At 42.7% G+C, this 21,864-nt stretch overlaps 2 protein-coding genes across 3 annotated transcripts in view; both read left to right on the top strand.

The window, feature by feature from the left end:
- The window catches only part of LOC127556776 (zinc finger protein 664-like), a 33,509-nt gene extending 27,851 nt beyond the window's left edge, over positions 1-5,658 (top strand). The window contains exon 4 of one of the 2 annotated variants that reach the window (XM_051990203.1): positions 5,560-5,658. In XM_051990203.1, coding sequence (XP_051846163.1) covers positions 5,560-5,625 — 66 coding nt within the window. In that variant the 3' untranslated portion in view covers positions 5,626-5,658. Of the gene's footprint in view, positions 1-5,436; positions 5,534-5,559 lie in introns of those variants that run through there. The other variant, XM_051990204.1, reaches the window with a different exon arrangement.
- Positions 5,659-7,328: 1,670 nt separating this feature from the next.
- Positions 7,329-14,653, top strand: LOC127556754 (zinc finger protein 345-like). Its single transcript, XM_051990165.1, has 4 exons — positions 7,329-7,488; positions 8,340-8,479; positions 10,015-10,141; positions 11,885-14,653. Exons 2-4 carry the CDS (start codon positions 8,447-8,449, stop codon positions 14,140-14,142), a joined length of 2,418 nt encoding a protein of 805 aa, XP_051846125.1. The 5' UTR covers positions 7,329-7,488; positions 8,340-8,446; the 3' UTR covers positions 14,143-14,653.
- Positions 14,654-21,864: the final 7,211 nt, after the last annotated feature.

The following is a 21,864-nucleotide window of genomic DNA, read 5'->3' as shown; positions in this document are numbered from 1 at the left end:
ATTTTCCTGGCTCTGCTCTTTTCAGATTTCATTAGTTTTGTTTCTTAGTTCTTTCTGAAATCTCCCTCTTCATCATTTCTTATTGTATAATAGTGTTTCATTATATTCATACACAATTCAAACAATAGTTTGTTCAGCCATTCCCTAATTGATGGGAATTCCCTCGATTTCCACAATGTTGCCTTCAGGAAAAGGGCTGCTGTGAATACTTTTGCACATATAAGCCCTTTTCTTCTTTTTATGATCTCTTTGGAATAATACAGAACTTGTGGTGCTATTGGTAGATCTACAGATTTGCACAGTTTGGTTGCCCTTTGTCCAGAGCTCCTCTCCAGAAAGCTTGGATCACTTCACAATTCCTCTTCAGTGCACTAATATCCCAGTATTGCCACATTCTTCTGAGCATTGATCATTATTTTTCTTATTAGTTAATCTAATAAATGTGAGGGAGTATTTCTGACTTGTTTTTATTTGCATTTCCCTGATCAAAAATGATTTAGAGCACTTCATTTTCCTATATTATTTTTGATTTCCTCATCTAAAAATTGTTCATTTCCTTTGATCATTTCTCAGTTGAGGAACGGTTTTTATTCTTATACATTTGACTCAGTTCTCTATATATTTGGGAAATATGGCCTTCATCAGAGATAATTGCAGTAAAGCTCATTTCCCATCATTTTGCTTTCCTTGAAAAGTACATCTTCACCAAAAGAAGAAAATGTGAATTGAAAGTTCAACTATGAAATCTTTAGCATAGCTATTTATGTCCGAACAGGAAAACACAGAAAGAAAAAAACAACTGCTGTATTAATCAGATAGTTTGGTAACATTTGCTAAATCCTTTTTGCCTTTTTAGACAGTAACAGGACTGGAAGTGAGTGCTCTGAGTTTTCTCAGTGATTGGGGACAAGAGATACTGAAGGGGACATCTAGTACATTGATAAAAGAAGAGCAGCATAACATCAAATGAAGTCAGTGATGTTTTTTCCAAAATTCACTTAGGAAAACTCTTAGTACTAGATGCGAAAAGTGTGGCTCATAAGATTTGGGGGAAATGATTGTACTTCCCAGAGTTAAAGAAGGAAAGAGATTGGATTGGGTCGCAAAAAATAATGAATGGGAAACAGTCCCAGAATAAGGATTGAGCAGGTTCAAAGGTCTCCTCAGCTAGGTCAACCTGACCTCTAGATGGGCTCTAGAGGGCTGAGTGAAGCAGGAATCAGGGCAAGAATGTGACATCAAAGGCCCCTTCTAGTTCCTTGGAGCCTGGGCACTTAGAGTCCAGTTGGCTGCTTGACCTCTCTGACCTCCTGGCTGAGACCTACCTAGGGACTGCAAGCACAGAACTGAATTTCTGGGAAACAGATAGTGTCCCAATTAATCTTTTCTCACAAAACATATTCCATTAACAAGCTAACCTTATGAGAAGAGATAAAGCTTCATCAGGTATCTGGAAAAAGTCTCATGCCAACCAGTTGAGGCCAGATTCTCTTTAAAATTCTTTTCCTCCTTCCATCTTGTTGAGATTTCATTTTAGATTCATAGGAAATTTGCTAGGAAATGTCTTTGTTCTCTCCTCAGTGATCACTGCTAATGGTTTCTTCCCCAGAATACGTTGTATCAGAAAATCCACACTGGAGAGAAACCTTTTAAATGTAATCAATGTGTAAATGCTTTCACCAAGAGGAAAATTCTTGCTGAATCCAAACAGGAGAGAATCCTTTTAAATGTAATCAGTGTGGAAAGGCTTTTAGATGGAGCTCCCATCTTACTAGACATCAGCAAATCCACACTGAAGAGAAACCTTTTAAATGTTTTCAATGTGGAAAAGTTTTCATAACTAGAGCCAGTCTTGCTTTGCACCAGGAATTCCACACTGGAGCCAACCCTCATAAGTGGGTGAATATAGTCCAGCTTTGACTTACCATTCTTAGCCTATCTAAGAGAAGAGGGTCCCTACTTGAGGGAGACCTTATGCACATGAACAAAGTGGTTCCAGCACCAATCATCTCTTATTTCCCACCTCAGAGTTCACGTCAGACAAAATCTGATCATGGTCATGGATAAGCAAAGACACTCAAATGGAATTTTTCCCTATGGGAGAGATCACATTGAGCAGCAGATCTCTGGGCGCTCAGTGGGGAAAAGCTTTCAACCACAGATCATCTCTTATTTTCCCTCTGAGGATTCATTGAAAAATCTTAGAAATAGGTTCATGTGGCTGTGCTTTTCCCTAGAGGAGGAGGATCAGCAGACAACCTTATTGTAGTGGAAGGAAGATGGATAAAGGTCGTGCTTGTAGGAAGGGCTTCTCCTAGAGCTGATACTTGACTGTCCTCTGGAGAAATCCTGCTGGAGATGAAACTTGGGGATCTCATTCACAAGGGAAAGCCTCCTTCTGCAGCCCAGCCTTCATTAGACTTTCAGCAGAATGAAATATTCACGAAATAGCCCAATTTTCCTTCCTGTTATGAGGGAGGGTAATCACACAGAACAATGTACAGGAGAAACTGAGGCAAAGTTCTGAGCCCAAACCTTTTATTAGAGGAGCCTGGTTCTCTCCTAACTAACTAGCCCCCAGACCTGGCTCTCCCATCTGAGGTTCTCCTTTCAGGCCTCTGTTACAGGAATACAAGTATCCTATCAATAGAACAGCATTTCATTGGTTACTGTAAAATGCCTTGGCTAAAATATGGATACCCTCAGGGCCAGAGGGTTTCAGGATGGCCAGTGCTGGAAACCTATCCACTGACTAGATGGTCATAAACTGGATGATGTCCCCCCTTGGCTTGGGCCAGGGAAGATGGGGCCTTTCAGTGATCAGAGATGGATGAGCCATTCCTGGGGTTGGGCAAGTGCAGATCGCACATCCCCAAGAACATTTCAGGGAGAACTTGGGGGTTTTCCACCATGACAGGTTGGCCTGAAGGGAAACAGGATGGACAGAGTTCTTGTTGTTATTCTCACAGTAGTGAAGTTATACAAGTTGGCCTCGTGCCTGTTATAGAAATAGTTTCTATTATACAAGCCTGAAGCCTGCCCAAAGCCTCTAATAGAAGGTCCATTCCTACATAATTCCTACAACAGTGAACTGCTCATCGTTGTCCTTACTATCAAATGACTATTAAATATTACTAAATGAAAAATCAGGAACAGTCCTTGGCTACCATAAAATCATAATGGACTGATTAATACTGATGCAGGGTTGAAGGGGGGTGCTCAGTAAGCTTTCTCACTGTGCATAAAACTCCGTATATATAATGGTTTTTGTCTCAAATCCTAATATTTGTCATCGCTCTTCAATCTTCTTGATGATCATAAACTATGATTCCTTCAGCCATTCCCCAATTACTTGGTGTTTGCTTTGTTTTCTGTGGCTTCTGCCACAAAATATCCTTGTGAAAATGCTTTGCTAACCAGACATGAAATTCTGTAATCTGTAAACCACTCAGTGGCAACCTGGATTAAATGTTGCGTTTGAATCCCCAAGGGCCGAGTTCCAGTTCCTTCTCTGGCCCCTCCTGGCTGCACATTGTATGTAGGTCTGTCATGTAACCTGATCCTGCCCGAGTTTCCCATCTGTAGAATGGGGAGAACAAGGGCCTGTGCTTCCCAGAGTGGAGATGAGGATTACATTGGACAGTAATTATGAAACACTTTGCAAACATGAAATCACTATGGAAATCCTGGCTGTTTTTATGATTCTCTTTCCTTGGGTCCCTGGTCTCAGAGTTGCTAAAACATGAGGACATTTGAGTCTAATTGATATTCTGAAGAAAGCCGTTACTTGAATGAACAGGGAACTGGATCAGGCAATACTTGCAGCCCCATCCTGGCTCTGATGCTTCATACTCTGTAACTCTGGGCAAGGAACAAGTCTGTCTCCCTCACCTCCTCTCTGAAATGGAGAGGGGGGCCTCAGGGGCTTCCCTGTGCCCTTCCCCCTCTAAGTTAGTGCTCCCATCCACAGCAGAGCCCTGTGCCCTTTACCCCCACACTCTCCCTATATTCTGGGACTGAGATCCCAGAACCAGATCTACAGTTATGGCAGAACACTGAGGAAGAAAGGTCTTGGGCAACAGAGAGAATTGGGTATGAGAAGGACCAAGGAAGACGGGAGGCGTGACTCGTGGTCACTTACTCCAAAGCCCTCCCCGAGGAGGCCAGTACTTACTAAGAACTACTCAGGGTTGGAAACAGCAAAAAGCAGCCTGGCAGAGAACAGAAATGGCCCCTGTGGGGATGGAGCGCTCGGGGGCCCAGCTTAACTCCTGAGGAACAGGGGACTGAGAAAGAAATGGTTTCTCCAAAGGCATGAAAGGGATATGAAAGCGGAATGACAGTCACTCAGGAGGCAGCAGCAGAGCTTTCCCATGCCAGGCTTTCCTTCTCCAAGGTGCCCTTCCAGAACCTCAGAGATCCCAGAGCCCTTTCTCCAGCCTTTCCCTGCCTCCTCCCTCCCTGGAGGTGCCTTCCACTTCTCTCTGCAGGGTTTTAACTTGGCCCTTCCAGGCTCCCCATGGGTGAGGATGTTGCTCTCCAACTGCTGACCCTGGCTCCAGAATGGGCAGAGTCGGCACGTAAAGGAGGCAGTGCCCCTGAGCATGTCTCTGCTTCCATTGTGGGCACCCTAGACATCAGGATGTCATGGTGGGTGAGGGCCGGGAAGAAGTTCAGTGGAGGATTAGGCTGAGAGCCGGGAGGAGTTCTGACCCCGAAATACTCCAGTGAACAGGGAATAATCACCAACTGGAGGGGTGTGGAGAGCTGGGGCCATGCTTTCTATAATATATTCCATGAAACCACCAAAGAGCCCCCTGAGCTGCTTACAGAAGGCCCCTGGCCCAAAGGAAAGAAAGGATGACACAGATCATGTTTGAGACCTTCAGCCCCCTGTCTCGTTCACTGCCATCCCGCCTGGCTGCCTCTCTGCCTCTGGCCGTACCCCTGGGGTTGTGATCGACTCTGGGGATGATGGGACCCACCCGGTGACAGCCTTGCAGGAGCCAAACTCTTCCTGGCTCTGACTGGCTGTGATATGACAGACTTTGGCATTGAGTACTTATATATATGTGTGTGTGTGTGTGTGTGTGTGTGTGTGTGTGTGTGTGTGTGTTCACACATCTGTGCAGGCAGGGCTGCTAGTTTGGGCGCATTTGTGCACACGCCTTTTGGGGTCATTTTCATTGAAAATGTTCCCTTTTGAGAAATTCTCCTCTGGGATAAGCCCATCTCAGGGAATCAGGATAAAGTGTTTTCACTGTGTTATCTTGGTGGGTCTAGTTGCACCCTCTATTGAGTTGAGTCCAGGACCACTCCCAGTAAGTGGTCTCATTCAACCAGAAATCTAGGCCTAGGGGCAGTGATCTCATTCAAGTGAACCTTCAGTCTCAGATCCCTTTTAAAAGGGGCAATCTGGGGCTCATTTCTTTGCAGAGGCCCAAAAGCAGGACCATGGCAGGCCAATGAACCTCTTCTGCATAAGCTGCCTGCAAAGGCCCCTGCCCCCTGTGAAGACATTGTCTCATCAGCATTAACCCCTCTTTATCTCTCTGCCAGGATTTCTCTACTCCCCTTGTTTATCTCCCTGGCAGGACTTTGTCACTTGGAAATGAGTCTTCCTAGCAAAAGCAGATTCCTGCAGTGCCAACAATTAACTTCCCTTTTTGCCACTTAAACTCTTGGGATTGGTGAATTCTTTCATGAAGGACGTGCACTGACAAGAAGGCTTCATATAACTCTCTGACTGCCACTAGAACCCCATCACTTTCCTCTCCAGCTCAGGGGCCAAGAACAAGGTGATTCCCACTGTGCTCCAGCATCTGGATGACGGGTGTCAGTCTGCGCCCTAAGGCCCCACTCTGCAGCCCAGGACCCTCCTGGACCCTGCAGCCCCTCCCTGCCCACCCGTCCCCGCAGCTGGAAAAGTTCCAGGAGGGTGGGGCCGCCCTTACTGATGTTAAAACAAAAAGCCAGAGCATCCTGGGCTTTGGTGTGACCTCCCCCACAGCCTCCCCCCTCAGTGCTCCCCTGGCCTCTTTCCTAATCTCCTGCCTTCCTTGTGCCTCAGGGCCCTTCCCCTTCCCATGAGGATCCGGATGTTGAGGGGAGAAGAGGGAAATGGGGGGGCCCAGGGGGTTAATCAGGTACCAGCCCAACCCCGAGGCTTGGAGGGAGGTGACATTTGTAGAAGTGGGTGGAGAAAGTGTGTAATGGGGGCCCGGGCATTTGTGGTTCTCCGGTTCTTCTTGGTCCTCGTCCATCCCCGGATTCAAACTGGAGAAATAATATTAGTTACAGTCTCAAGGAAATGCTCTGCAATGGCCCCATCCCAGTCAGGGGCTCCCGGCCTAGGAGAAGGCCTCAGCCGGGCGGTCTCAGGGCCCGCTTTCCTTTCCCGCCGAGGAGCTTGGGCACGGGCGGGCCCTGCCCCGGCGCTGGGCGGAGGCACAAGGACGTCCCTGCTACAGATCCCACCGGTTCCACCACCCGCCGGACGCGCCAAGGCCGGGATTTGCCGGACGGGCTTTGAAAGAAGCATTTGCGGGAGATTCGCAGTTAGCCAGAAACCTCCCCCCCCTCCCAGGAGCTCCTGGCTCCCCCAAGCGGGAGGGGCCGATACAGCCTCTTAGCCCCGGATCTTCCGCGCTGAGGAAAGGACTTTGCTCTAAAAGCGCCGGCGCGGACGTGAAAAGTAAAAACACGCGTGGGGGTTTTACCCCCTTCTCAACGGGGCTGAAGGAGGCGCTTAAAGGGGGGCCAGAGACCCGCGTTTCAGGGGGGCAGCTTGGAGGGAGGCTCAGTTCCCCCCACGGACGGAGGGATGAGCGGCTGCCCCGGGGGAAATGTCCAAAGGAACAGAAACGGCATCAAACCCGCGGCGGGGCCTGAGAGGGCTGAGCATGGGCAGGGTCTCTCCCTGTGCCCCTCACTGAAGGGCGGGATGGGGGAAGGGCGCAGGTCCCGTGGCCCCTCCCGGGAAAAGGGGGGGCCCGAGCCCTCATTTGGAATTATGCAAATGATCGAACACAGAACTTCTATGTCCACTTTCCCATCGGGAATTTCCGATCACATCCGGGTCTCTTTCCTGTACGGAGCCCCACGTTCCATCCCCCGCTCCTCCCCAAAGGATTGGGAACCTCCAGGAAAAAAGGAGGGACGGAGCCAGGAAAAAACGGAATCGGGAAAAAGTCTTCGCGGCGTCAAAGAACGCCGCCTGGTGACGTCACTCCCGCCTCCGCCCCCGGGCTGCTGAGCCCCAGGGCATGCCGGGAGTCCCCTGGGGCGCAGGCGCTGCTTCCCGGCTCCCAGGTTTATTTCGGTTCTTCTTTCTGGGCTGGGAGGGGGAGGGAGGAGGGCGTCTCTCGGAGGCGCGGGCCGGGACTTCTGCTTCCATTCTTGAGGCTCCTCCCCTTCCGCGGCCGTTCCGGGCCGGTCTGGTGGCGGAGTCTGCAGCTCGGGGTGCGCTTGTTCAGGCTCCGAGTGCGGGTGCGCGTGGGGGGAGGTGCAAAAGTGCGGTAGCTGCGCGTGGGCGTGTAACTGAGCTGCGTGTGCGCGTGGGGGGGGGGGTACCTGGGGCCTTGGCCCTGAGTTAATTCACCTGCATGGGCTGAGAGGGGGGCGGGGCGTGCTTGTGCATCCCTGTGGCTTGGGGGGAGGGGGCGGGCACTGCTGAGTGTTCCTTGCGGAACCCAACTGACCCCTCCCCCACTGAGCCCCCAGTTTTGCGGGGTCTCCTCAGCAGCCGCCAGTGGCCGTTTGCACACTTGGGGGAGGGAGGAGGGTCTGTAGCTTTACACCGTTTGCCTCAGTTTCCTCCAGTGCAAAAAGCGGTGAGAGCAGCCCCTCCCCTCCGGGAGATCTCTCTATGAGGCACTGAGGGCCGGGCCTGGGGGACGGGGAGCGCTCTCTACCTGCAGCTTAGTGTGAACGTTGTCCCGTCCTTTGCCTTTGCCTGGAAGGCCGGGGGTAGAGGAGGTTTCCTGGCAGGAGGGGGACTGGGCTCCCATCCTGCCCCTCGCCTTGACCGATGACCCTCCTGGTGGTCTTGGGACATCTGTCATTTCTGGGACTTGGGCAGGTGGGGGTCCCTGTTACAGATGGAGAAACTGAGGCAGGGACCAAGGGCTTGGTCAGGTCACACGGGCCTTCCAGGGATTGGGTGAAGGCCCCGTGGGGCTCAGGCTCCTTAGTGGGGGCGGGGTAGTGGGAGGGTCTCCCTGCCCCCACAGGCGAGATCTCTGTGTCTCCTCTGAGCTGAGATGTCTCCTCCTCCTCCCGGGGAGCAGCCGCCCCCCACCTCCCTGCCCTCAGAGCTCTCTCTCTCTCATTGTGGGCAGGTCAGCACCAGCCCGGGAAGGGAAGCCTCAGACCCCGGCCTCCCTCCCTGGGGCCCCTCTCCCTCCCCCGCCCGGCCGGCAGAGCGCCCGAGCCCGGAACCAGAGACATGGCCCCCGGCAGCCGGAGCCCCTCGTCCCAGGTGAGTGCGGCCCCTGCCCAGGGGGAGCCCAGGGAGCTTCCTCCTGTCAGAGGGAGGGGCCCCGGCAGGGCAGGAATCACCCCCTGGCGCTGCCCACTTCCTGCCTCTCAGGCGGCCCCCAGGGCTCTGAGTCCCTCTGCTTTGCCAGGTCCCAGATCAAGTCAATAAATGTTTAGAAATAGAATTTAGCTGAGATGGGAAGGAAGCAGGAGGGGAGGGAGGAGGCCGGTGCAAAGAGAAGAGAAGCCAGTGAAAAGGCCCAAGGACAGGGGACAGAAGCTTGGAGCTTGTGGTGTCTGCCGTGTGCCAGGGGCCACATAAAGATCATCTCATTGATCCTGTTGTGGGAATTGTCAGGGTCCTTGGTAGGGAAAGTCAGGGAGCTCAGGGTCCAGCCCGAGAGTAAACTGTGGGTTATTTATCCACTCGAGGGTGTGACAGACTCCGCGAATGGGGGGTTACATTTCCTCAGATGTTACAGACACAGTCTCTCCTCCTTACCTGACCTGGGCTTTGGGTAGCATCTGTTGTTTCTCAGAGAGAGTAAAAAGAAGTTAGGAGCCAGATACACAAAGGTACATTTGCTTGTTTGTTCTAAATTATTTTCAGTTTTATGTCATGACCAATTGTAGCATTCATGTTTATAAGAATTGGAGTTGTAAATTTTTCACCATCCTTTCCCTCCTTTCCTAATAAAATGGTGGGCAACTTCATCTAGGTATATCCGTGCTGTCATTTAAATCATACTTCCCTATTAATCAGAGTTGTTTAAAATGAAATAGATCAAAAGAGAAGAAAAAAAAGAATAAAGTAACTAAAAGATAGATTCTTCAATCACTTGTAGAGCCCATCAGCTCTTTATTTAGGGTGTGGAAAGTCTTTTCCTTCTTGAATCTTGTATTTGCCTTAGATCCTCATGCTCCTGAGAAGAGCAGAGTCCTTCATAACTGATCACCAAACTTTGTTGCTGATTCTATATACAATCTTTTCCTGGCTCTGGTCATTTCACTTTCCATTAATTTGGTTTTGTAGTTCTTTCTGAAATCTGCCTGTCCGTCATTTCTTATTTTACAATACTATTTCATTACAGTCATATACCACAGCTTCTTCAGCCATTTCCCACTTGATGGGAATTCCCTCATTTTCCACAATTTTGCCTCCAGGAAAAGGCTGCTATGAATAATTTTGCACGTGTAGGCCCTTTATCTCTTTTTATGATCTCTTTGGAATATTACAGACCTAGTGGTGCTATATTTGATCTAAAGATTTACACAGTTTGGTTGCCCTTGGTTCATAGTTCCCAGTTGCTCTCCAGAAACCTTCGATCATTTCTCATTTCCTCATCGGGACACTAGTGTCCCAGGATTCCCACATTCTTTCCATCACTGATCATTTTTGGTCTTATTAGTTCATCTGATATATATGAGGCAAATCCCATTTCTGCTTCAACTTCCTCTTCTATCTTGATGAGGGTTAGACTAGATGAATTCTGGAGGATCTTTCAGCACTAAATCAAGTGACTTTTGATGGTTTAGGAATTAGTGACAATCAAGGATATTATGGTGGACTTCACTGAGGAGGAGTGGGGGCTCCTGGACCCTTCACAGAAGGAGCTGTACAAGGAGGTCACACTGGAGAATGTCCAGAGCCTGCTGTCCCTGGGTAAGGACCATTTCCTCTCTTTTCTTGGTGTTCCTCATTAATTCAAAATGAGCACAGAAGTAATCCATTTTGTGTTGCATCCTAGAAATTGGATTAGGTGTTCAATCATCTGAGGGTACCATGTCTGCATCCATTATGGTGCTGGCTGCACTTTTTTGAGTTATATAATTAACTCTCAGTCAGGTAGCTGATTTTACTGCCACATTTGTTAGATAAATTCCATGAAAATGGGCTTAAAAGAATGGAAGAGGGTTCTGGTAAGATGGCACAATAGGACAGGAAATACTTAGCTCCCTAATAATCTCCCCTAAAACAAAAAATAAATGTCTCACATTCATTTTGAGCAGCAAAAGTGAATAAAACTCCAGAAGTTATCCAGACCTTAATAGAATCTTAGCAGGGATCTCATCTCCTTAGACAGAGATTTGACTCAAATAAAGGGTTATGCACTCTATGGAGACTTTGTTAAGTTAGCCAAGAGCAAGCTCCAGGTGCATTGCTTTGGCCTGAGGTTTCAGCCTCCAAAACTTTCACCTCTGGCACAGTGAGGGGCAGGAGCAGGTAATTGAAAGAGAAAAAGAAAGGGCCCTATTCTAGACAAAACTTATCAGATGAAGATCTCACATCTCAATACTCAAAGGGATAGGAACAGGTAGTTTTTGATGAAGACATTAAAACTGTTTACAACCTTATGAGAAAATATTCTAAGTTATTATTGATTAGGGACATGCAAAGCAAAAAGATTATTTTAATATCATGTTCGGGACAATAATATATTGTTGCTGAAATTATGAAATGATCTCAATTTGGAAAACAGTATGGATTTATGACAAAAGAATTACAAAATTATATATGCCCTTTGATTTGGATGTACACTATTAGGTCTATTTGCTAAGATATTTAGGGAAAAAAGCAAAGAAAAATGAACTTTATCTGTCTTTATTTACTGGGGCAAAAAAAACAACATGTCCATAACCTTTGCTAGTTTTAGGGGAGTTAAACACTGCCTTCCTAGAGATGGGTAATCTAAACTACTTATAATCTTGTAAATCTTTTAGAGTTTTCATTTTTCATTGAATACCTTCTGAATTTCCCCATTATTTTCATCAAACTCATTTGGATGTTTACTTTTTTCCCAGATGAGTAAATGTGGTACTATCCAGCATATCTCTAAAAGCCATCGACTACTTATCTGCTCTATAATAATTTTCAGCTGTGCCTTGGCTGAGTTCCCTCTTATTAGGAAAAACTATTTCGGCACAAAGAAGATTCTAATGTACGTCATTAAGTATTAGGTAGCCATCTTGGCCTTGGGCCCCTGCCTTTGCTGAATGTGTATATTTCATTGGGAGCGGATAATTCTCTGATTAGTCCAGTACTTTGAGATTCATGTGTCACATATTATCTATCTCTCTTTTATTATTATTATTATCATCATTTTTGCTGAGGCAATTGGGGTTAAGTTTGTTGCCCAGGGTCACAAAGCTAGGAAGTGTAATTGTCTGAGGCCAGATTTGATCTTCCTGATTTCAGGGCTGGTGCTCTATCCACTGTACCACCTAGTTGCCTCCAGTCTGTCTCTTCTTAAAAATGACTTGGGTTATTAAAAAGCATTGCTTGCAGTGAGTACACCTATGAAGTTTTGTATATTTACTATGGTCACAAGCTGCAGTGATTCTTACATTCCTATTTGTGTTTATACATGTGTGTATGTCTGTTTGTGTATATGTTTGTCTTCTTCAGATGTAGAAACTGGGTTCAGAATAAATGAGATGAGTAAAAAGCTGGGAATTTTTGTGAAAGAACACAACCTGCGAAGATTCATGGATGATGGTCCCTTTGACTTCAATTTCAAGGAATTCCATGATTTTATTCTCAAAGAAGATAAATATCCAAAGAGTGATTGTAAACAGTGTGAAATTGGAAAGAGATTCCGATGGACTTCTGTTCTAAATCACGGGAAGAAAATGACCTCAGGAAGTGATTACCTTCAAGGTAGTGAATACAAGAAAGGCTTCACTGAAGAGGTACAGCCTTTAATTCCAGGTAATCAATGGGATATAGCTGGGAAGTGCAGTTCAGGCCTCAATGGCCATCAGAAAAGTGATACTGAAGAAATGCTTTCCATAAGTAATGATGAGAAGGCTGTCAGTCAAAACTCTAATCTCCTTACTCATCAGCAAATGCATATTGGTAAAGAACCTGAGGAACATAATGTATGTGAAGTATCCTCATCTTATCACTCATCTCTTCTTTACTGTCCTGGAATTAAAAGATTTGGATGTGATCAGTGTGGGAAAGTCTTTGGTTGGAATCCAGCTCTTGCTAGCCCGCAGAAGGCTCATATTGGAGAGATGACTCATAAATGTACTGGATGTGGGAGAGCTTTCAATTATAGATCAATCCTGCTTAACTATCAGAAAATCTACCCTAGAGAGGAGCCTTATTTAAGTCTTCAGTGTGGAAAGCCTTACATATGCAATCAATGTGGAAACACTTTTAATAATATCTCCCATCTAGCAAAACATAAGAAAACCCACACTGGAGAGAAACCTTTTAAATGTAATCAATGTGGAAAGACTTTCACATGCAGTGCCAGTCTTGCTGCACATCAGAGAATCCACATGAGAGAAAAACCTTTTAAATGTAATCAGTGTGGAAAGACTTTCACATGCAGTGCCAGTCTTGCTGCACATCAGAGAATCCACACTGGAGAAAAACCTTTTAAATGTAATCAGTGTGGAAAGACTTTCACATGCAGTGCCAATCTTGCTGCACATCAGAGAATCCACACTGGAGAGAAACCTTTTAAATGTAATCAGTGTGAAAAGACTTTCACATGGAGGTCCTATCTTGCTTTACATCAGAGAATCCACACTGGAGAGAAAGCTTTTAAATGTGATCAGTGTGGAAAGTCTTTTATATCCAGCTCTGATCTTGCTAGACATAAGAGAACACATACTGGAGTGAAACTTTTTAAATGCAATCACTGTGGAAAGGCTTTCACAATGAAGGGCAGTCTTGCTGCACATCAGAGAATCCACACTGGAGAAAAACCTTTTAAATGTAATCAGTGTGGAAAGACGTTCACATGCAGTGCCAGTCTTGCTGCACATCAGAGAATCCACACTGGAGAGAAACCTTTTAAATGTAATCAGTGTGGAAAGACTTTCACATGCAGTGCCAGTCTTGTTGCACATCAGAGAATCCACACTGGAGAGAAACCTTTTAAATGTAATCACTGTGGAAAGGCTTTCACATTCAGCTCTGATCTTGCTAGACATAAGAGAATACACACCGGAGTAAAACTTTTTAAATGTAATCAGTGTGGAAAGGCTTTCACACAAAGTGCCAATCTTGCTGCACATCAAAGAATCCACACTGGAGAGAAAGCTTTTAAATGTAATCAGTGTGGAAAGGATTTTACACGGAGTGCCAATCTTGCTGCACATCAGAGAATCCACACTGGAGAGAAACCTTTTAAATGTAATCAATGTGGAAAGGCTTTCACATCCAGCTTTGATCTTGCTAGACATCAGAGAATCCACACTGGAGAGAAACCTTTTAAATGTCATCAGTGTGGAAAGGCTTTCACGTCCAGTTCCGATCTTGCTAGACATCAGAGAATCCACACTGGAGAGAAACCTTTTAAATGTAATCAGTGTGGAAAGACTTTCACATGTAGTGCCAGTCTTGCTGGACATCAGAGAATCCACACTGGAGAGACACCTTTTAAATGTAATCAATGTGGAAAGGCTTTCACATCCAGCTCCGATCTTGCTAGACATCAGAGAATCCACACTGGAGAGAAACCTTTTAAATGTAATCAGTGTGGAAAGGCTTTCACATTCAGTTCCAATCTTACTAGACATCATAGAATCCACACTGGAGAGAAACCTTTTAAATGTAATCAGTGTGGAAAGACTTTCACATGTAGTGCCAGTCTTGCTGCACATCAGAGAATCCATACAGGAGAGAAGCCATTTAAGTGTAATCAATGAGGAAAGGCTTTGACATCCAGCTCCAGTCTTGCTAGACATAAGAGAATACACACTGGAGTGAAACTTTTTAAATATAAAGTGTGGAAAGGCCTTTATGTCCAGCTCTTATCTTGTTAGACATTAGAGAGCCCACACTGGAGAGAAACCTTTTAAATGTAATCAATGCAGAAAGGCCTTTGTATCTGTGAAACTTTTTTTTTGATGCTTTTTTTTTTTCTATTTTGGATAGGACAGATTAGCAGTGGGAACTATACTAGCTATAGGATTGTTCCTCCGCTGATCCTCTAATCTAAAATAATAAGGAATGCATTATTTCAATAGTGATACATGCAATAGAACGGAAGGACTGAGAAAGCCTTGAAAAATGGTTTATTAAATTCATTATAACTCAAAAAAGAAATTCAGGGTTTGCAGATTTGTTTCTTGACATATTTTTCTGTTTTCTGTAAATTTAAAATGTTCATTTGATTTCATTTGTATGAATTTCAAAATTAAAAAAGAAATCAGATATTGATGGTTTCCTGTTATTTTCACCAGTGTTGAAGCTATTATTACAAAAATTATTACATGAAATCATAACATTATTTTCATGACATTTTCTATCTTTTAAATCTAGATCTTGAATCAATAGTTCTCCTAGCTACATTTATAGATTATACCTAACGCTTTACTTTTATTTTAAAAACATATTTTTTAAAGATTAATCTTGGGAACTATATTTCGGCTATAAAGATGTATAAAGAATACATGTATACCTTGTTCTAGAAACTAGATGTGGAAAGATATTGTACCAGAAAAAGGGTAAAGTGGGGGTACTACATCTCATGAAGAGGCAAAGGAAACCTATTATATCTGAGAGAAAGAATGGAGGGGAATGAATATAGTGGGTATCTTACTGCCTTCAGAATTGGCTTTAAGAGAAAAATTTTAGACATATTCAATCTATGGTGAAACTTCTCCCACCTCAGTGAAAAGTGAGAAGGGAAAAGTGTAAAGGGAAGGAATAAGCTAAGTGGAAAGGAATACGGAAACTGGGAGGGAAAGGGGTAAGATAGGGGGAGGAACTCTAAGGCGGGGGGATGGATACTAAAAAGGGAGGGCTGTGAGAAGCAAGTGGTGCTCACAAGCTTAATACTGGGAAGAGGGGGAAGGGGGAAAGAAGGGAGAAAAGCATAAACCGGGGTCAACAAGATGGCAAGTAATACAGAATTGGTTATTCTAACCATAAATGTGAACGGGGTAAACTCCCCCATAAAGAGGAAGCGGTTAGCAGAATGGATTAAAAGCCAGAATCCTACAATATGTTGTTTACAGGAAACACACCTGAAGCGGGGAGATACATGCAGGTTAAAGATAAAAGGTTGGAGCAAAATCTACTATGCTTCAGGTGAAGTCAAAAAAGTAGGTGTAGCCATCCTGATCTCAGATCCTGAAATAGACAGCCTGGTAGATTCTGATTTCCGGATGGTCCTACGAAAACTTTCCAAGAAAGATGTCACAACAAAATTAAAAGCTATGCAAGAATTTGGGGCAATGTGCGGTATAAGAGATGCAGAGATTGTAAAAGGTGTTCTTCCATATTGACCAAGAATTTATTGCAAAATATCTCTTGATTATGACCATCGAGTTCAAGAAGCCACACAAATAGCTTTTGAAAAACTTGTCCTAAAAGTAAAGAAACACTTGGCACCTCATTTAAAAAGTCTTATGGGATATTGGCTAATAGCACAATGTGATACTTTTGCCCCAGCTGTAATTGCGGCAAAAATAGCATTTGAAGCAGCTTTCCCTCCAAGCAAGCAGTCCGAAGTATTAGTGTTTTGTAAAGATGAAATTATTAATGTGCTACAGGATCATCTTCTAAAAGAAACAGCAGATACACTTAGTGACCCGCAAACTATTGCAGAAGAAGAAAGAGAAGCCAAATATTTTCGAATTTTAACTTCTTCCCTGTTGGCTTTAAAGAAACTGCTTTGCATGTTGCCTCCTAGTGAGATTTCCTCTGTAGAGCTGAAACTTAAACCTCTTCTACCACACAACAAATTTTGGAAGTATGGAATACATAGTTCATCCCAGGTTCGTTCAGCTTCTTTTGAGTTAGTTTCTGCCTTTTGTCAGTATATTCCTCAGTCTGTGAAAGCTAATGAATATTGATGCTAAAATCTTAAATAAAATATTGGCAAAAAGATTACAGAAAATCATCCCCAGGATAATACACTATGACCAAGTAGGATTTATACCAGGAATACAGGGCTGGTTCAATATTAGGAAAACTATTAGCATAATTGACTATATCAATAACCAAACAAACAAAAACCACATGATCATCTCAATAGATGCAGAAAAAGCATTTGATAAAATCCAACATCCATTCCTAATAAAAACACTTGAGAGCATAGGAATAAATGGACTTTTCCTTAAATAGTCAGGAGCATATATTTAAAACCATCAGTAAGCATCATATGCAATGGGGAAAAACTGGAACCTTTCCCAGTAAGATCTGGAGTGAAGCAAGGTTGCCCACTATCACCATTATTATTTAATATCGTATTAGAAACACTAGCCTCTAAGAAATAGATTAGTGGATCAGTGGAAAAGGCTAGGCTCACAAGACAGAATAGTCAATTATAGCAATCTAGTGTTTGACAAACCCAAAGCCCCTAACTTCTGGGAAAAGAATTCATTATTTGATAAAAACTGCTGGGATAATTGGAAATTAGTATGGCAGAAATTAGGCATGGACCCACACTTAACACCATATACCAAGATAAGATCAAAATGGGTCTATGACCTAGGCATAAAGAACGAGATTATAAATAAATTAGAGGAACATAGAATAGTTTATCTCTCAGACTTGTGGAGGAGAAAGAAATTTGTGACCAAAGATGAACTAGAGACCATTACTGATCACAGAATAGAAAATTTCAATTACATCAAATTAAAAAGCCTTTGTACAAATAAAACTAATGCAAACAAGATTAGAAGGGAAGCAACAAACTGGGAAAACATTTTCACAGTTAAAGGTTCTGATAAAGGCCTCATTTCCAAAATATATAGAGAACTGACTCAAATTTATAAGAAATCAAGCCATTCTCCAATTGATAAATGGTCAAAGGATATGAACAGACAATTTTCAGAGGATGAGATTGAAACTATTACCACTCATATGAAAGAGTGTTCCAAATCATTATTGATCAGAGAAATGCAAATTAAGACAACTCTGAGATATCACTACACACCTGTCAGATTGGCTAAGATGACAGGAAAAAATAATGATGAATGTTGGAGGGGATGCGGGAAAACTGGGACACTAATGCATTGTTGGTGGAGTTGTGAACGAATCCAACCATTCTGGAGAGCAATCTGGAATTATGCCCAAAAAATTATCAAAATGTGCATATCCTTTGATCCAGCAGTGTTTCTATTGGGCTTATATCCCAAAGAAATACTAAAGAAGGGAAAGGGACCTGTATGTGCCAAAATGTTTGTAGCAGCCCTGTTTGTAATGGCTAGAAACTGGAAAATGAATGGATGCCCATCAATTGGAGAATGGCTGGGTAAATTGTGGTATATGAATGTTATGGAATATTATTGTTCTGTAAGAAATGACCAGCAGAATGAATACAGAGAGGCTTGGAGAGACCTACATGAACTGATGCTAAGTGAAATGAGCAGAACCAGGAGATCATTATACACTTCGACAACGATATTGTATGAGGACATATTTTGATGGAAGTGGATTTCTTTGACAAAGAGACCTGAGTTTCAATTGATAAATGATGGACAAAAGCAGCTACACCCAAAGAAAGAACACTGGGAAACGAATGTGAACTATCTGCATTTTTGTTTTTCTTCCCGGATTATTTATACCTTCTGAATCCAATTCTCCCTACGCAACAAGAGAACTGTTCGGTTCTGCAAACATATATTGTATCTAGGATATACTGCAACATATCCAACATATAAAGGACTGCTTGCCATCTAGGGGAGGGGGTGGAGGGAGGGAGGGGAAAAAAAATCGGAACAGAAATGAGTGTCAATATAATGTAACTATTAAATAAAAAATTTAAAAAAAAAAAAAAAAAAAGAAAAAAAGAAACACTAGCCTCGGCAATAAGAGTCGAGAAAGATATAAAAGGAATTAGAGTAGGCAATGAGGAAACCAAACTATCACTCTTTGCAGATGATATGATGGTATACTTAGAGAACCCCAGAAATTCTACTAAAAAGCTATTAGAAATAATTCATAATTTTAGCAAAGTAGCTGGATACAAAATAAATCCCCATAAATCCTTAGCATTTTTATATATCACCAATAAAACCCAAAAGCAAGAGATACAAAGAGAAATTCCATTCAGAATAACTGTTGATACCATAAAATATTTGGGAATCTATCTACCAAAGGAAAGTCAGGAATTATGTGAGCAAAATTATAAAAAAGTCTCCACACAAATAAAGTCAGACTTAAATAATTGGAAAAATATTAAGTGCTCTTGGATAGGCCGAGCGAATATAATAAAGATGACAATACTCCCTAAACTATCTATTTATTTAGTGCTATACCAATCAGACTTCCAAGAAAATATTTTAATGATCTAGAAAAAATAACAACAAAATTCATATGGAAGAACAAAAGGTCAAGAATCTCAAAGGGAATTAATGAAAAAAAAAATCAAATGAAGGTGGCCTAGCTGTATCTGACCTAAAACTATATTATAAAGCAGCAGTCACCAAAACCACTTGGTATTTGGCTAAGAAATAGATTAGTTGATCAGTGGAATCGCTTATGTTCACAAGACAAAATAGTCAGCTATAGCAATCTAGTGTTTAACATACCCAAAGATCTTAACTTTTGAGATAAGAATTCATTATTTGACAAAAACTGCTGGGATAACTGGAAATTAGTATGGCAGAAATTAGGCATGGACCCACACTTAACACTGTATACCAAAGTAAGATCAAAATGGGTCCATGATTTAGGCATAAAGAATGAGATTATAAATAAATTAGAGGAACATAGGATAGTTTATCTCTGAGACTTGTGGAGGAGGAAGAAATTTGTGATGAAAGATGAACTAGAGACCATTACTGATCACAAAATAGAAAATTTTGATTACATCAAATTAAAAAGCCTTTGAACAAACAAAACTAATGCAGACAAGATTAGAAGGGAAGCAACAAACTGGGAAAACATTTTCACAGTTAAAGGTTCTGATAAAGGCCTCATTTCCAAAATATATATAGAATCGACTCTAATTTATAAGAAATCAAGCCATTCTCCAATTGATAAATGGTCAAAGGACAATTTTCAGATGACGAAATTGAAACTATGTCCGCTCATATGAGTGTCCCAAATCACTATTGATCAGAGAAATGCAAATTAAGACAACTCTGACATACCACTACATACCTGTCAGATTGGCTAAGATGACAGGAAAAAATAATGATGAATGTTGGAGGGGATGCAGGAAAACTGGGACACTGATGCATTGTTGGTGGAGTTGTGAACGAATCCAACCATTCTGGAGAGCAATCTGGAATTATACCCAAAAAGTTATCAAACTGTGCATATCCTTTGATCCAGCAGTGTTTCTACTGGGCTTATTTCTCAAAGAAGGGAAAGGGACATGTATGTGCCAAAATGTTTGTGGCAGCCCTGTTTGTATGGATGGACATGGGACATCTGGCTAGAAATTGGAAAATGAATGGATGCCCATCAATTTGAGAATGGTTGGGTAAATTGTGGTATATGAATGTTATGGAATATTATTGTTCTGTAAGAAATGGCCAGCAGGATGAATACAGAGAATTGAGAATAAAGAGAATTGAGAGTGGTGCAAAAAGAAATACAAAAAGCTGATGGGTAAGAGAATTCCTTAAAAATCAGAAATAGCCAAATTGGAAAAAAAAAAATAGAAAAGTTGACTGAAGAAAAGAATTCCTTGAAAATTAGAATTGATTATTTGGAAGCTAATGACTTTATAGGAAATCAAGAAACAATAAAACAAAAGAAGGGAAAAAAAAGAAAACAATTTAAAATCTCCTCAGAAAAACAATTGACTTGGAAATATGTACAGGAGAGATAAAGGCACTAGTTAAAGTTAAAAAGAAGGACTGGATATATCTGGTTTAAGAATAGAAGCATACCCTGTTATTCAAGAGTTTGACACTTCAAGTCAAGAAAGGAGAAGATACACTCCTTTTGATTTGGAAATCATTAAACACTTGAAAACGGTAAAGGTCAGTATGCAGACACTTTAACACAGATTAATTACCCTCTGATAGAATATGAGAAAATTGCTGCTGCTATCGAAGCATGGAGCTCCCTTCTAGGCCAAAAAGATAGAGGGGAAGCCTTCAGGAAAATAGAGCAAAATCCAAATGAACCCTTTGCTGATTTCGTGGGACATCTGCAGACAGCTGTCATATGAACTATTGGCGAAAATGCAGCAACAGGAATAATGCTAGAGAACTTGCTAGAGAAAATGCTAATGAGGTTTGTACAAGAATTATTCTGGGACTATATAAGGATGCTCTTTTATAGGAGATCATAAGATTCTATGCCATAGTGGGCACAAATGTCTTTTATACCCAGGTTATGAAGCAGAACCGGGGAAGAGAGGATCCCTCTTGGCAAGGGACTTCCAGAGAGATTCACCAATGCTTTCAATGTGGTAAAGTAGGACATCGAAAAGCTCAACATTGGCATAAAGATAGAGTGAGAACATTAAAGGATCGAAGGGCCTGGAATCTGATATTCTGAAAGGCAAAAAAACTTGGAATTTAGCCAAGAATAAACTACCCAGCTAAGCTGAACATTTTCTTCCAGGGAAGAAGATGGACATTTAATGAAACAGATGAATTCCCTTTATTTCTAAGGAAAAAACCCGAACTAAACAAAAAATTTGATCTCCAACCATAGGACTCAAGAGAAGCAGAAAAGGTAAAAGGAACTCTTGAGAACTGTATTTCTGTTGTGGTATACAAAAAGACTACGTATAATTTAATTTTACTGATATAACAAAAAATGTAAGTAGAAATGGAAAAGGGATACTGTCAGAAAAAGGAGAAAGGGGGATAAAAAGAGGGAAACTACATCCCATGAAGAGACAAAGGAAAATGATCATATCTGAGGGAATTTAGAGAGGGGGAGAAACATTGTGTGAATCTTACTCTCATCAGAGTTGACTCAAAGAGAAAATATTTGACATATTGTTTTATAGAAAATCTTCTCTCACCTCATTAAAAAGGGGGAGAGGAAAAGGGAAAAGGAAAAGAGATAGAGTGAGAAAACAGGGTAAAAGAACAAGACCCAAAACCCTATGTCCAAAATGCAATAAGGGCTTCCACTGGGCTTAAGATTGTAGATTGACCCAGGGAAATGAGAGGTAGGGTCCAGCTCCAAGACCTTAAAACAAAAACAGTTGGGGCATGATGGCAGTCAAGGTTACTCCCAAAGAATCTTTAGAAGATTCATACCCTGATATGATCAATCAGCAGCGAAGCAATCAGAGGGGAGAAAGGGATTACAATTGGGGAGAATACAAGCTTTTTAACTCGACAGAAGGGCAGTGTCCAGTGCTAGCAGCTCCAATATAATCTCTAGATCATGTGGAGAGATGCTGAAAGTGGTGAATGGGAGGCACCAGATAGATTAACTGCTTGGGGGAGACGGTTTCCTTATATGTATACAGATGGAGAAGGAATCCAGAGCATGTGGAG

Source organism: Antechinus flavipes, chromosome 3 (assembly GCF_016432865.1).
Source record: "Antechinus flavipes isolate AdamAnt ecotype Samford, QLD, Australia chromosome 3, AdamAnt_v2, whole genome shotgun sequence".
Taxonomy (NCBI): domain Eukaryota; kingdom Metazoa; phylum Chordata; class Mammalia; order Dasyuromorphia; family Dasyuridae; genus Antechinus; species Antechinus flavipes.
Note: the sequence above shows the minus strand (reverse complement) of the source record. Positions and strands in the feature narration are given on the sequence as shown.